At 46.7% G+C, this 16,576-nt stretch overlaps 1 protein-coding gene across 2 annotated transcripts in view; it reads right to left on the bottom strand.

Moving 5' to 3' along the window:
• The window catches only part of ADCY2 (adenylate cyclase 2), a 387,405-nt gene that overhangs the window by 8,955 nt on the left and 361,874 nt on the right, over positions 1-16,576 (bottom strand). The window contains exons 21-23 of one of the 2 annotated variants that reach the window (XM_041731928.1): positions 13,651-13,797; positions 11,832-11,939; positions 491-605 (exon numbers count right to left, since the gene is read on the bottom strand). In XM_041731928.1, the coding sequence (XP_041587862.1) occupies positions 491-605; positions 11,832-11,939; positions 13,651-13,797 (370 nt within the window). Of the gene's footprint in view, positions 1-490; positions 606-11,831; positions 11,940-13,650; positions 13,798-16,576 lie in introns of those variants that run through there. The other variant, XR_005984284.1, reaches the window with a different exon arrangement.

Genomic DNA, 16,576 nt, shown 5'->3' with positions numbered 1-16,576 from the left:
GGGGTTCTTGGAGGTTGTGACCTCAGGGGTGTGTGATGATTTCAACAAAGATGCCTTTAAGATTTTGTTTGTTTGTTTACATCTTTGGATCTCCAAAGTCTGTATGCATCTCACGACCGCTGGCAGGTGCTCATTTCACCAGCAGGAGTCCCTAAAGTAATGGAGTGGTTTACAGTTGGTGGCGTAAGTGAGCTCCTCAGGATGGCTTAAGGCCATGCACATGGCTGGCAGAGGGACCCCAGCTGGGTGGATGAGGCAGCGGAGCTGAAATCCAGCTCACGGTCCACTTGCTAAACACAGTGCTCTTAGCCAGGGTCCAACCAAAGGGTATTTTGTTTTCTAATTTGTGCAAAAGTGCCTCAGAGGCTCCTAACTTCCCTGAGCCTGCCCCCTCCCAGCAAATTCAGTCTTTTTGCCCTGAGGACACAAGCTGGTCCCTCACACCATGCCTCCCCCGCACCTACAGGCCACATCTCTCTACACAACATACCCACTCGCAACTTGAAGTCATTGAAGGAGTGCTTGTTGATAGCATCCAGTTTCGCCACCAGGGCAAAGGCAAACTCCACCATGGTGCCAATGTGCATGTACTGCCTCTCGGGCTCCTGGACAGAGAGAGACACACAAGCAGGGTTAGAGCTCCACGAGCAGGGAAACTGTCCCTTGAGTCACAGAGCTGGGTTCCAGGCAGAAAGGATGCTCGCCGCTACTGCGCTTCAGCCTTACAGCCCCGGCAGACGTTTTGTGAGGAGCCCCCCTCATCACAAGGAGGCCTGGTGCCCCAATTCATTTCTGTGGCCGTGGGGTAATCTGAGACACCAGGAGACATGGGATACCCAGGCAGAAACTGCCAACAGAAGACCCCACGAGGAGGGCCTGGCTCCTGGTTCTTGGCTTGCCCCTTATCCCCGACTCCCCACTTTGCTGCTGACCTCTGGCTTCCTGTTGGGTTGACCGATGGTAGGGGCCAGGGAAGGTCAGGGGGCGCAGTGGAGAAGGCTGGGGTCCATTCCTCCTCTTCCCCACTCCACACCTGCCACAGCTCACCTTGGTTCTGGAAACACCACATCTTCCATTTGCCCCAATGGGGGGTGTTCTGCGTCCCCCTTCCCCCAAATTCATCACCTCCAATACCTCAGAATTTGTATTTGGAGATTCTTCTCTCCATCATTAAAGACGGGATCAAGATTAAATTGGGTGATTAGTATGACTTATCCAGTATGACTGGTGTCCTTATAAAAAGAGGAGAGTAAGACACAGACCCGTGAAGATGACCACACGAAGACACGAGGAAGACGATGTCTACACAGCAAGGACAGCACCTCGACCTCTGACTTGGTCTCCAGACCTGGGAGACAATAGATTTCTGTTGTTTAAGGCCCCAGTCTGTGGCGCTCTGTTACGGCAGCCCTAGCCAGCTGATACAGGAGACCACGAGTCCTGGCTCTCCTGTCCCTGGGCATCCACATCATCCCTCCAGGAACAGTCACCACACATACAGAGCAGAAGGAAGGACAAGTTCAAGGTTTCCAATGAAGGTAAGTGGGGATTTCTATTCCTATTTACTATTAATTTATACTTATATTTCTGTTACTAATTTATATTTACTATGAATTTATAACACCTACTACATTTGTAATTCCTTCTGAAGATCATCTTTCTAGAATTTCTCATTTTGGTTATATTTTAAACACAGATTCTTTATTAGTATATGCAGATAATCCGTCAGATGTATTTACATGTCCTGAAGGTTCCCGCTGCCCTGTTCATCAATGACTCGGTGCACGCGGATGTGGGGTGACATGCCCATGAGTCTGGGGCTTTGGCTCCCGGCGTCCATCTCAGCCCGAGAATCAGTGCCGTCTTTTATGTCCCTCACTGGTCTGTGAGCTCCCCAAGGGCAGAGACTGTGTTCCATTAATCTGTGTCTCCGCAAGATCAAAGTGAGTGGCCCGGGAGAAGCACCTGATACATGGTTATTGAGAGGCTGCTCCTAGACTGCCTGTCGGGTAGCCAAGAGGAAATGTCTAGGAGGAGCAGAGAGCATCGCCAAGCTTGGCTGAGGGGTCAAAGCCAACTGATGCTCATTTGGGGGGTACATCCGCCTGGGGAGGTGGGCATTCACGCACCTGCTAAAGTGGGACAGGGCTCCAAGGGAAGATGGTTCCTTGTCCTGGGGGTTGTCCTGGGCCCTGCAGGATGCTGAGAAGTGATCTCGGCCTCTGCCCACACAGGCCAGTGGCAGCTGCCTTCCACGAGTGACAACCCAAAATGTCCCTAGACATTGCCCAATATCCCCAAGACCACTGCACTCAGTAATATAATCATGAGCAGAGAAGAAACAGTAAATTTCCTGTTCAGAAAGTTCTTCCTCTGCTCAGATAAATTCTATCATTCTAGAGAAAGACCAATGAAATGTTACCATTGCCATAAATCCTCAACTTAAAATTGTGCGAGAAAAATCCAAACAATTTAAACAAGTGGAACTATGACAACCATTGGCTAATGTCAGTGCAAATGAAGTCATTTCTTAACAACAGTGTTGTTCTTCCAGCAGGGCTCCCTGGGGTCTCTTGTCTCGTGCCCCCGGGGAAGGCGTGATTTGGAGGTTCATGCAGTCCTCTGGAAACAGGAGGCATGAACTGTTGGATCAACAGGCAGGATCCTGTGTCGCTCACATCACAACCGTCCCAGCAAGAACAGATTTGCCACGGGGGCTTTCTACTGAACCACAGAAGAGCACACGAGCTTCTCTCCCTGATGAATTATCCCCTGATCTGGTTTCACGCAAGTGGAAAACTCCACTTGCACTCACTGCAAGTGGGGTTTAACTCCAACATCGGTAACTCACTTGGGCTTAGTAAATGCTGGAAAAAATTATGTTCAGTCTTTAGAAGAGCTCAGTTCATTGCAAAATGTCCTTCTAACTGAGCTTTTGATAAATATTTGATGACAGTATAAAGCAGCTCTTTCTCCCACGATCCAAATGATTTCTGTTAGGTGTCTCCAAATATTTAACGGACTTCCAGTGACACGGTGAGCAGACACATTTGGTGTCCCTGAACACATTCTGGAAGCTGTTTGCTTTGGAAACTCCACCAGCAAGGAATGCCGCTTAAAGCAAAAGTATGTCTATCAAGGTCATTTCATAACCCAAGGGACTGGTAAAAACCGAGCTAATTTTTTAGGCTGAAACATATGCTTCTTCTCTTGACCTCTCCTCTTTCCTCCTTGCCCCTCTTCCACCCATCAAATATCCACGGAGCACCTGCTGTGCTGGCAGCTGTCTGGTGTTGAAGGTTTAGGACTACTGCCTAGGCACTGTTCTCCCCCCGGAAACCCCTGGGAGATCCGAAGCCCCCCCGCAGTGCTTCCCAAAGGGACGGTCTGCTCTGTCCCCAGTGAGCTGATCATCACAGGCCAAAGATCACGTGGTGGCTCCCAACACCTGAGTGTCAGGCACCTGTTGGAGGGCACGAATGCGACTCACAACTTCCCAGTGTTAACACAACTCCAACGCACGAAAAAATACTTATGGGAAACAGTCTGACCGCTAGGCCATCCATGGACCCATCTAGATTCACTGAACCTGGATTTAGGTGGTTCTCACGGTCTTCAGCCCATCTCACTTTACAGAGAATGCATCTTATTAAAATGCACATTAAAGGATGTTCCAGCAAGCATCCCCTCAACCCCTACCCTCGTATTTTAAACCAATTTCCAAAAGGAAGTTAGCCACCAAGCACACGGCTCACTGTGGACCCACTGTCATGGATATGAGGGCCTGTACCCTATGTGGCCTGGTTTTCCCATATATTAATGAATGAGTGATAGGGTCGCCCCATGAACACGGGGGCACTGTAGTTGCTGGCTGCTGGAAATCTCCAATGAACAGCAATAGCACGCACATGTATGTATTTAATGCTCACGGCGAGTCCCACAAAGGACTTCCTGTCTTCGTGCCCATCATGCTGATGGGGAAAGGGACACCCTGGAGGGCTAATAACTTGTGTAAGTGGCACAGCCAGGCTTTGCAGCCAGGAGTCTGACTCCGGGTCCCGTCTTAGCAGCACTGCCATCTTCCCCCGAAATGTGCATCTAGAACATGGTTGGAACTTGGCGGTGTACATTTTATGTATCATCTTCATCTTTGCATCGCATCTTTGACTTTCCTTCCACTTTATTAGTTTTAAAACATTTGCATTGTATTCATTTGTGTGAGCTTCCTCAGCGACAGATTTACCTAAGGTATGCACAGACACGTAGACAGGTAAGCAGCTTTCCTTGATCGTCTTGCTGGTTCGTTCGTTGTGGGTTCGACGACGATGAGTCTAAGAGATATTCAGTTGATGGGGAGCTATCACCAGGAGTCGTTCATTAATGACTCTGGAACTAGCCGCCACCTGCGTGGAAGGCTGAAATGATACTTGGATATCTTAGAGCACAAACTGTGTATCTAAAACTAATATTGTTTCACCTCCCAAAAGACAGCTCTTATTCTTGACTCTTCTGCTTTGCTAATGGCACCATTAATTACAAATCCCTGAATCAGAAGCCTGAGGTGCTGGCAGCCTGGCCTTCTGTGCCTCATCTCCTCTCCCGACCCCTCAGCTCCTAAGTCTGCCTCCCATGAGCACGCTTCCTTCACTCACCTCTTCATTTTCCTAGGCCCATGCTTTAGACTCCGACCACTACTTGTCTGAAGGTACGAAGTTCCCCAAATAACTGCTGGTACCTTTGAGCTGGGCAGCATTGGGTTCAGCCCCAGGTCCTATAACCATCAGCTGTGTGGCCTTGGCTGAGTCACATAACTTCTCTAGGCATCAGTATCCTCATCCAAGATGGGACAGTAACCACCTACGTCACAGGGGTGTGGGCAAGGTGAAATGAAGTGGTTACATGAATTCAGCCTGTAGCCTAGGGCTCAGGATTTATTTAGGATTTTATGATGGTTTAGAGAAGCATGTTACTCTGCTGGACATGGAAAGAATCTAGGAGGAAATGCCAGTCAGAAGCTGTCTTAGGACCCAGTTTAGAACATTCTCCCTTTGCACACACTGAGCAACCTACAGGGATGTACGGCTCTGACAATGACCAAAGTGTCTGACGCTTCCTGTGTCTTTGAGATTCTCTGTATATTTAGTGCAGAGCCATAGCTTCATTTCTCTCAGTTTTCAGGTTCCTGTCAGTAGCATGAAAGCAGGAGGAGATTTCTCTCTGCTTACAACACATCATGGGAGCGCTGGAGTTTGTACAAAAGTACAATGCACCAGGGCACTGCTTTTTCATTTCAGCAGAGACCCAAACTATTTTCTCCTTTTCCAGGAAAGGAAACTATGGTTATTAGTTTCAAAATGTGCTTTAGCTACCATGAAAGGGCGGCAGGTCTCAGCATGACTCCTCACTTCCTCCCTAGTCAGTCTGGCAGGGTCCCTCCACTGTGGGCTGAATGTGCACCTTCAAAATTCATATGGTGAAGCCTGATCCCCACTGTGTTGGATGGATTAGGAGGTGGGGCTTTAGGGAGTGATTAGGTCATGTGGGGGGAGCCCTCCTGAATGGTGCCCTTACAAGAAGGGGCCGGGGAGAGCTTGCTTCCACCCGTGACCCACAGCAAGAAGAACACCATCGACAAACGGATAAGAGGGTGCTCGCCAGACACCTGATCTGAGGGTGCCCTGGTCTTGGACACACTCCAGAGCTGTGGGAAATAAAGGGTTGTTGTCTGTCACCCAGTCTCTGGCAGTTTATTAGGGCAGCCTGTGCTAAGATGTCTCCAATATTCTCAGATACTCTCCACGTCACCTGGCATTGAAAGTGTCTGCGCACATGATTTTCCCGGACTGCAAACTCCGGGCTGTGCGGGGGGCAGTGCTGCTACCGAGGGCCAGTCACTGGCAAGTACCTGGCACTTACCAGAGTGGGGAGAGGAAACCTCTGCTGGATGTCCTACTAGCTAAGTAAAATCTAGAACAGCCAAGCCAGACACAGAACCATTAACCTGAGTCAGTGAATGCAGATGGGAAATGTTTATTGTCCATTGCTTGGTTGGCAGCTCCATTTTGCTAATACACTGGGTGAGTGAGTATAGGAATCCATCTCATGGGTGGATCACATGGGGCCTGGGATTTGATTTGGGGGAGGGAGGGAGCTGAATAAAGGAGAAACATTTATGCTAGCAGCAGCAGTATCTCTCCAGGTCAAACTCAGCAAGAACCAGATGGGACAAAAAGTTTAGTAACTATTCGCAACCTACAGCCCTGGGTCTGCTGTTGGATTTGTTTTTTAGTAAAATTTAAAAAATAATAATTATTTTATAATGACTAAAATAAAATACTAAACTTATTTTTAAATGTTTTTAAAATCAGGTAATTTTTACATAAAACAAATCAATAATTACATTGAGTAATTCAAAAGAGTAAGAAGACACCTGCTTTATAAAAATTTTGAAAAGCACTAGTCCTCATACCACGGTGATGAGTAAAATATTCCTGCCACCACGTGCCTCTCTGTCCCCGCGCCCCCCCACCATTTTTTTTTTCTGGTACGACAAATTATTTCTTCTCAAAGTGTTGCTGGCCATGGGTATCAATGTACTTGAGTCTGTGAATAAGAGCCAGAGGAAGGGCTTATTACACCAATAATATAATCAAGGCATGAATCTGAATGAATGTTTTCCTTCTTGTGTTCTGGGTTCAACTTACTAAAGTTCTTAATAATATTTGTTTGAAAAAGATCAGAACCCTGTACACAACTGCCAAGACTAGAGAAACCGTGATCCTTGACTAGGGCACAAAGGATGGATTTCCTCTATGATAGGGCCCCTAGAGCCTCTCAGGGCTTGAGTGCTGAGCTTCCAGTGTGCGGTGAGGCTAGCGAGGCCAGACGGAGTGGTGAGGAGGCGCACTGTGGACAAGCCAGGTCTAAAAAAGAACCAGCTGCTTCTGTGTTCCAGCTGATGATGATTATCATCAGGGATGAAGTTCAGGTAGATAATCTACCAATTTTCAGGAGAAGCTTCTCCCTCTGCCTGTGTCTCTGCCTCTCTCTCTGGGTCTCTCATGAATAAATGAATAAAATATTAAAAAAAACTATCATTTCCAGCTTCTCTTGAAAATTGGTAGATTATCTACCTGAACTTCATCCCTGATGATAACCATGCAGGGAGCCTGACATGGGACTCTATCCCAGGACCCCGGGATCATGACCTGAGCTGACGGCAGATGCTCAACCACTAAGCCACCCAGGTGCCCTGGAAATGATAGTTTTTTTTGGTGAAATGTCCTTTGTCTAAAACTAATACTCTGTAAGTCAAGAAAAAATACTTTTAACCACAATTTGCTCTCATGGCTTCAAGTGTGAAGGTCAAGGCAAGGAACAAGCAGGAGTTGCAGCTCCGGCCTGGAAGCAGGTGGGGTCCTGGCAGTGGAGGGGAGGGCTGCTGACCAGCGGCTTCCAGCACAGCACATGGTTCATGGAAGTGTGAGTGGGGTTAGAACTCCAGCCCTTTCTCAGTCTAACATTTCACTTTTTGACAAGTGCCTGCTTCTTTGAAAAACAACAGTCAGTTGTTATGCATAATGCAACCAACCATTTAGTCATGTTGTCTGCAAGCTTAAAATTAGAACGCACTGTTTCATTTAAGAAATACAAACGAAGCAAAACAAAGGCAGACATAAAAGCCCCGCTCTGGCTAGGTGTTGACAGGCTTCTATGCGTCTGTGTTCCCGTGGGTAAGTATGCTGCTCCCACTGGGAGAAAATGGGGAGGACCTTATGAATAAGAGCTACATTTGCAAAGGCTTTTTATCCAGATACCTTTGCCTCTTCTTGGGTTTAAGAAAAGCACATTAATCCTTGATAAACTCAATATATTTTGCAAATATTGAATGTCTTTTGTTGCCAAACTAAATATTTGGCGGAACAATAAACAGAAAGGTTTCTTGGCTTATAACTAGAAAAATAAGTAGGTAGGATACAGCTAGCTAGGTTACAAAAGGCAGAAGAGACACTCATCTCTTATAAAAATAAAATGTCCACATTGATATGCATCAAGGGCGTTACCATCCCCCCACCCCAATCAAACATAAGGTACGTTGCTTGCAGAAGACTTGTACTGCACTTCAAAATATTTCTAGGGTGACCTTAGTAAGATCTAATTAAATGCCCTACACCAAAATGGCTCATTTTGAGTAAACTCTCCACCTGGACATGACGACGTATCATATTACATTTATATCCCAAACCCTTATAGCTGTTCTACTGGAGGTAGCAATGGTATCAATATGCAAAACAGTGTACAAGTCACAACTGATTATTAGGGCTATTAGCATTTTTATTACCTGCTCAGGCCACGGAGTATTTTGCATATTAATGCAGTCTTCCCAATAGCCTTAGGAAATGGGCAGGCTCACCACTTTATTTATGTAAGGATCTCGGGGTGTAGGAAGCTTAGCTGTTACAGTAAATCATGAGTGGTCTCACTTGAAAGTCACTCCAGCGTCAGGTAAATAATCACTTATGAACCGTGGTGCCTGGTAAGGAGTCAGGAAGCAGCTCAAGGGTAGCTAAGAAGGCCAGTCTGATGGCTGCGGCCGAGGAGGGCAGGAGGGATGGGGCATGCTGGACAGCAAAGGTGTGCTAAGGTCAGGCAGGAAGCAGCAGTGACTTAATTGTGCAGATCCTAACTGGGTGCAGATGTGAGCACGTGTGGGAGGGGTTGGTGAAGGGGCTGATGGAGCAGCACCAGAGCTCCTGGCCTCAGGGCAGCCCTGCCCTGTCGCTGCTTGTCCTCTCTGTGACCTTGGGCAAGTTACCACACTGCTGTGCCTCAGTTTCTCCTTTTCCAGCTGTGACATGGGAATCTCTTAGGTTTGTTAAAAGCAGGCTAAGGAGGCATTTTGTCAGTGCTCACAAATATCAGGGGAAAAAGAAGAGGGTTTATACCCCAAGTAGCAGGTTTGTAAAACAGAAGGAAGGAAGTGAAATGCTGTTCTGGGCAGTAAGGTGGGCATGTGCTCCACTGAACAAACCCAGGTCATTTCTGTGCACACTGCCCTCTGCCGGGGATTTTGGGGAACACATCAGACATGGCACCTCCTATCATCTGGGTAGTGGATGAGAAACAAGGCAAGGTTCCTCAGGTCAGGGTGTCTTCCTTGCACATCAGAACCACCCAGGAAAACTAGTGGCAATGGGGATTTCCAGCCCCATCTTCAGAGACACGGGGATGACTGGGGCCCTGTTTTGGGGAGGAGGAAGGAAAGGAAGAAGATGAGGCTGGCCACGGAGAGCTGGACATGTAGGCTTGGCCCATGGGCAGGATGGCAGATGATGGTGCTGGCCGGGGCTGACGATGCAGAGGGGATGGATCATGGATGGAGTCTTAGGTGAGGCCCCTGACCGAGAGGAAGTGTCAGGGGAAGAACACGAACGTGTTCCGCAGAGAGGCACCGCAGGCAGCAGGCAGCCAAGTGAAGGACCAAAGAAGGAGGAGGGACTTCTGGGTGAAGGTGACCACCAGCTGGACCAGAGGCCGAGGGCAGGACTCCGAGAATGAGCGTTCGGAGCACATAACTGGACCTGGATTCTAGAATCTGGGAGTGCTTCTTGATCTTCAAGAGTGGGGTTTCTGGTGTGGGTGTTGGTGAGGAGGCGGAGGTGCAGAGTGAAGGCGGTGGATGAGGCCTCTCAGGCCACAGGGTGTGCCCGTGGGAAGGGAGAGACCCTGAGGAATGGATCTGGAGGAGACAGAGTCTGACAGGCAGGACACGCAGACACATGAGGGCTTCGGGGACATTGGGGGACAGGCCACCCCATGCACTGATGCTGAATGGGTCTTCAGGCAGCGGCACCTCTGAAAATCTCTGCTCTGGGACCCCACCAAGGAATCCGTAGGTGGCTACGGGTGACCTGAGGTCTGGAGTGGGCATGATCAGGTCAAGTGCCCTAAATGGCCTAGTAGGGGAGACTGGCTGGAGAGGCCTCAGAAGCAGAGCTGGGATTAGGCAAGGTGAGTAAGGGACTCCCCTTAGGCACAGAATTTCAGGAGGCAGCAAAAAAGCATGACAACCATGATACATGACATGCTAATGCAATATTTTGAAAATAAAAATTAAAGCAGAAAAATCCAGAATGAACTAAAATATCAACATTTTAAATATAAGTATGTGGAATCAATCGTTCCTCCACCAAACCTCCTATCTTGAAGCCTTAAAACCCTCCCCCCACCAAGATCTTTTCTCTCTCTCCACCATGTGAGGACACAGTAAGAAGGGGGCCATGGACCAGCCAGAAGAGAGTTCACCAGCACCTGTAGTCTGCAGGAATCCCATCCGGGACTTCCAGCCTCCAGAACCATGAGACAACCAATGTGTGCTCTTGAGCCCCTCAGCCCACAGCGTTCTATTGTGGCGGCCCTGGCTGACTGAGACAGCAAGTGCTCAACACCTCACAGCCTGAGGCAAAAGGAGAAATGTCCCTTCCCATTTGTAAGATTTTATGTTACTTCTTTAGTGACTAACTTGTCCCATAACTTTAAAGGTGCTCAAAAAGTATAGATGTGCTTTCATTAAAGCCAAGAAAATAAAATTCTCATCATTCTGTTTTTGGTATCATTATGGCACTTAAAAGGGACTTAAAATAATGTTATATACATTTTCCTACTGCTATTTTACAATCTTCCAATAGCTTTTCAAATTCTATGATGTTCTGTTAATAAAAATCCAATCCAACCATTAAAAATACACAATACCATGTCTACAGGCTACACGTTCTTCCTTCTACCTCTGGCAACAAGAGGACTCCTCAGGGCACGGCTCAGAATCCAAGATAAGGTTCTTCTAAGGTTTCTTTTATTTCTCACTTATTTTACTTTTCCTTATTACTAAAGTAATGCCTACCCATTAAAAAGTAATAATTTGGAAGCAAATACCTAAGGAGAAGAGCAAATGGAATACATATTGCCCCATTCACTTGGAAAACTGCTAGCATTAACTTTGAGTCAGATGGTTGACGTTTCAGTCTCTGCCCATGAATATTGAGGAAAAAGAGCAGAGGGAGCTCTGTTTAGCATGCTGTTTCTCTGTCCCTCTCTCACTCCATCCAGTCTGTGGGAGGTGGGTGTGGGAGAGGGAGCAGAGCATATGGGTTCAGCCCTTCTTTTCTTGGGAGGAATCGGCCTGCCTACAGCAAGCTGTGCTCTGGTAAGTTCTGTTCCTCTGAGTTGCACCCACCACCTTGCCTTGTAGCAAACCTGTACTGGTGCCATCAGGGAGCCCACTGCCCTAAAAGGAAGTGTGTGTGTGTGTGGGGGGGGGGGGGCTTTTTCATTGAATCACAAGCTACATAAGCCTATCTATACACCTATGCACACACACAAAAGCAAAACACAACAGAAAACCCCTTCAAAACTATAGTTAATTGAATGAAGACATTCAGTTTTGCCCAAACCACCTTTCAATCTAATTTCTAGGTGGTCAGCTTGGTTTTTGACCACACTGTTTTTAATCAAAAGGCCAGAAGCCATCTTTTAATGCGTCATCCTAAAATAAACAGCCCTCATCTTCTACTTTCTTGTATATTTATCTAGTATCAAGCAGCTACCAGATTGGTTGTTTTTTCCTACCCCTGACTCGAGAAAGGAGTTCTGTGAATAGACCCTCAGAAGCCTCTGGAATTCTCTTCTTTTTTTCATAATGTTGTAATCACTGAGGTTTTAGGTTGTACACATGGTATGAGTATATGAGGCAGTCATGGCCGTTTAGACTCCAGGGATGATCTATGGGTGGAGCTGAGGCTCAGAGTGCTGTTGTGTGGCCGACACATCTGTACCTGGGCATGCTCCTGGCTAGGCACGGCGCTCAGACCGGTCGCTGCCATGTATGTGCTGCCAATGGTCTTGATCTTTTCAACTCCACTGAATTTTGGCTTGGACAGCAGCTGTAAAGCAATGACAAGCATTCTGTTACTCAACTGGGTGCACTTTCTAAAGACACTCTCAAATTCTTGTTCACAGTAATGGGAATATGACTTATTTCAACCACTGTTTATTCACATTTTGACCTTGGGCTTTGTTGAGAAAGAACACTTTATACATTCCACAGAGTGTGTCCTTGGAAGGCAGTGCAGTATAATGATTTATTTCCAATTAACATGAATTACCTTTTAAAATCTGCTAGTGAAGGAACTAGGATAGATTATGATGCAAGTGACAATTGCCTCAAATAAATTTCCCAATTCTGTGTTTGAAAGGCCTAAACAGAAAAGTATGATTCAGTGAGGGAGGTCTTCCTTGCATGGTGAAGGTGATTTATGACCAATTAGAGTGCTGAGAACTGGCTTTTGCCTCTGAGCTCTAGATGTAAAAGGAATCATGATCTAGAATGGCTCCCCCCATTAGCTCTGACCTGAATATTTCTTGTCCCAATTTCTGGTACCAGTTACCAGCTTCCTACAGGCCTCTTCCCCATCAAATACATTAGGACTTGAAGTGGGATGAAGAATAGGTAAAAATAAGAGCAGACGCTGTAGGAAAGAGAAGGGGTAGAGAGAGGAGAAGAAAACTCTGGAAGGTCCTATCAGCTCAGGAGGACATTGGTACCAAGTGAAGACTGGGAACATCTTATTCCTGCTTTCTGAGGAGCTTCTTTCAAGATTCCATGCCAGAGTGTCTAAGGTAGATTAGCAAATCCCTGCACCACATATCCATGAGCCAATCCAACCCAAAAGAGCGCTGCCACTCACCTGTCAGTACTGGGGAACATTTATTTGAGTGAAGAGCAGCTGTAACACTGCTCCTGTCTGCAGTTCTCACTAGGAATTAGGCAAATGGGTAGGGATCTCTAGTTGCCATTACTTCACCATAAGTTTTGAGTCAACCTACTGATGACAATGGTGGTAACAGAGAAATGCACAAGTCACACTAGACATTTAGAAGGCTGGCCTGTAACCATCATAGCACATGAATAATTTCATCTCTGTATTTCAAAGTTCCATGAATCATGATAACCTATGTTCACATATGTCAATTTTGCTATATTTTGCTTGATATTTATAAGAATGATATAGCAGCAACATTCTTAAAACCATAGGTGTGTTTGTTCTCACCAGAAAACAAAACACATTATTCTCTATGTAGGCAGCATATTGGAAATTGAAAAATGACACACATTTCAAATTCTGAAACATATACTTTGTCCCTTCTAAAATATATTATTCTTCAGACATACTGCTTTTTAAATAATAAAACATGTCATCCCCACACAGTTCAAGCTGATATCTAACCTTGGAGTACGCTGAGGTAGACATGCCAATAATCTACTATGATAAATACATTATCTCTTTTTATATCAAGAGATAAGCACATGTTTTCCTTGGAGATCAAGCTTTTTGAGAAAATTCATGAGAACACTGGAAAGCCATTTTATTGATATTGATTTTGGTACTTGTTTCTAGGGCTCATACTATCTCACAAATAAAATCTATTGTTCCAAAATTAGTCAAGTACCGTAACAGAGCAAAAGGCTTTAATTTTTAGTTGGCTACCACAAATTACACCAAAAGACATAAGACATGCCACCAGATGGGACTCACTTTAAATGCAATGGCCATAAGAACGCTGAAGCGTTGGATGGGGGCTACAAGTACCTACATCATCAAAGTCGGCGATGATCTCATTCAGGAGCCGAAGGCATTCCAAACCCTCCTTGTTCACATCTGATTCTGTGTAGAATTCTTTGAAATCCGGAATGGAGGCAAACATGACGCAGACACAGTCATAGGATTGGTGGTATAAGTCCTGCCCAGGAGGAAAAGAAGAGCTGAGCACCAGGAAACCTTTTCAGTAAATACACACGTAGGACAAGTGTTTCTTTACGCTAGAGTCAGTGAGGAAATCCCCCAGCACCCCAATCCACCTGCTCCTAGCCAGCCCAAAGCCCATTCTAGACCCTGGCCATTGATGGCGAGTGAAGGCTTCTGAGAAGCAGGATGCAGGCTCTGAGACCTCAGCACAGTGCTTCCATGGCCACTACCAGCTAACAGAAGTGTCCTTCTGGTAAAACCTCTCTGTGATCTCTACCTTAGACCATTACAAGGGATCACAGACTTCTGGCTGAGGAAAGAAGCATTCTTTAAGCAATGGAAGGCAAATAAAATCATCTCCCAAACTACTATATTGGCCTAAAATTACTTCTATGGCTACATCCTTTGCATTTATGCCGTTTATTCTTTAGTGTCTCCTGAAAGGAGGAGATGAAACCCATCGAGGTACTTCATAATTACACCAGAAAGAACCAGTGCAACTCCCCAGGTAACTTATTCACACAGAATCAAACACCAACACTATCTATTCAAGATAGGCTTTTGTTTTTCAAATAGAAAGACGCTCGCAGTTCTTCATCCACAGACACGAGTAAAATTATGATGTCTTTTAAATGCAACTTTAAGGTGTTTCCATAATGTTTTCAACATACAACCTCCAAGTTTGATGATGGTTTCAGAAAGAAAGGGGCTGGTCATGGGTGTGAGGAGCTGTCCTCCCACTGGTGCTGGCTCGTCAGGGCCTTCAGGTGGCACAACATGGGCAGGATGGCCAGGTGCCATGGTGGGTGCAGTACGGTGTGGGAAACACCCCCCCACCAGGGAACATGAGGAACACTCTGTTAGACAAGATGGCCGACCTCCAAGTGGAGGAAGAATGCTGGTGCTGGGGCTTCCTGTGTGCCTGGTAGGGTGAGGGAATCCACTCTGCATGGATGTTATAGTGAGCTCCGCTCTCCTGGGCACCCAGATGAATCCCTCGGCAGGGAGAGAGCACTTCAACCGCGCTGTAACTCCAAGGCTTGTGGCCTCTCAGAAGAACCATTCTCCCCCTGAGGTCTCATAACAAACACATCAGGGCAATGGTGACCCAAGGAAGGCCACATCCACTTCCTGGAAAAGCTAGACTCATGTCGGCTTCCTGTTTTCAGGGCCAATCACCCTGCAATGCCTTCTGCTACTGCGTCACAATCTTTACAAAATACATGAACAATAGTATCAAGGTTCTTCTTTTCTACTTGGCTCTCAATACAGTTGAGCTGGCTCATTGCACAGACCTGTACTTTGTCTCTCTGAGAAGTTGTTTTTGTGAAGAACTGGGAAGACAATGTGTGGCACGTGTGACCACCAAGCGTATGTTCTAGTAATGCTGACTAAGCTGGAGCGTCCAGGGGAGAGAGACCCCCCTAGAAGCCTGTTCTAGTTAAAAATGCCAGTTTTAAAAAAGAAATATAAATTTCCCTGACTTCCCTGCTCCTCAGGAAAAGAAGCACATCTGACAAGAGAAGGAAAGGTTTTCTGTACCTACGTCTCCCCACTGTCTGCTGACACTGGCCAGGGTGACTACCCGGGGACCAATGATGATGACAAGAGTAAGGCTGGTAATGGTCAGCACTGACTCGGCGCCTGCTGCCTGGCAGGAGGGCACCTCTGAACACTCCACAGGCATTAACTTGACCCTGACTACAAGCCTCTGACTGGTGCTATTACTCTCAATGTACAGAAGAGGAGACTAAGGCACAGGGCAGTTACCAAGTCTGATGCAGAGTTCACTCTTACAAACACTGCACTTGACACTTCAACTTGCATCTCCAGATGACCACAGGCCATGCCACCTGGATTCAGGGTTGGTATGGGCTTCCAATCAGGTCATGTCACATTACCTTTCTCTCCCCCCACCCCTGAGGTCTTTAAGGGTGTGAGGGAATGGGAGACAATGAAACGCAAGACTGAACCAACTGATAGTTTAGATGAGGGTCCATTTTAACTACACTGGTTTGGAATCTAATAGAACAAAGTCTATTTATTGAAAGGAGTCTGACACATTATCTCATTCTGCTGTCCTCAAATAGGAATGCATGGGACAGTCCCCAGTGGGTCTCCTCCTGACCAAATGTCATCTGGGGTTGGCTCCAAGCATGTGCATCTTTTGGAAAAGGTCCACAGGTTATTCTGCTGTGCAGCCTTGGTTAAGAACCATGGGCTAAATGAGGAAATGGAAAGTCAGAGGAGCTGGGTGACACACCAAGGTTCCCGGCTGGCCTAGGGGCCATAGGACTGTCATAGGACTGAACTCTGGAGTCCTGGTCGGGCACTCTGTAGGTGGTGAGTGCTGCTGGGGGCTGGGCTGCAAACTGCTCGCTCACCCACTTGCTACAGATCAGCCAGTTGGAACCTTTGGAGAAAAACCAAGGATAAGCACAGATCTCTGGTCCCCTGGTCCCTGATTCAGGGCTCAAGGACTATTCTTGAGGAACAGGGAAACTTCACCAAGGCAAGCTTCATAAATTCTCTGGAGCCAGTGAAAAGTGCAGGGCTTAGAGTCATACCCTAAACTCATGAAAGGTTCCCTCAGGTCTTTGGGTTGGGCTTGGGGTCAGAGAGGACCACAAGCTGATTGTTTGGCTGATGACCTGAGCTTGTCTCATATTTCCACAGGATCTGGCAATGGGGGTAGGGCAAGTGGGCAGCCTTTGAGGAGATTCTGGAATTCAAAGTCTAGAATGGGTGACTCTTCTTGGGCACACTGCTGCCAG

This window comes from Vulpes lagopus, chromosome 17 (genome assembly GCF_018345385.1).
Source record: "Vulpes lagopus strain Blue_001 chromosome 17, ASM1834538v1, whole genome shotgun sequence".
NCBI lineage: Eukaryota > Metazoa > Chordata > Mammalia > Carnivora > Canidae > Vulpes > Vulpes lagopus.
Note: the sequence above shows the minus strand (reverse complement) of the source record. Positions and strands in the feature narration are given on the sequence as shown.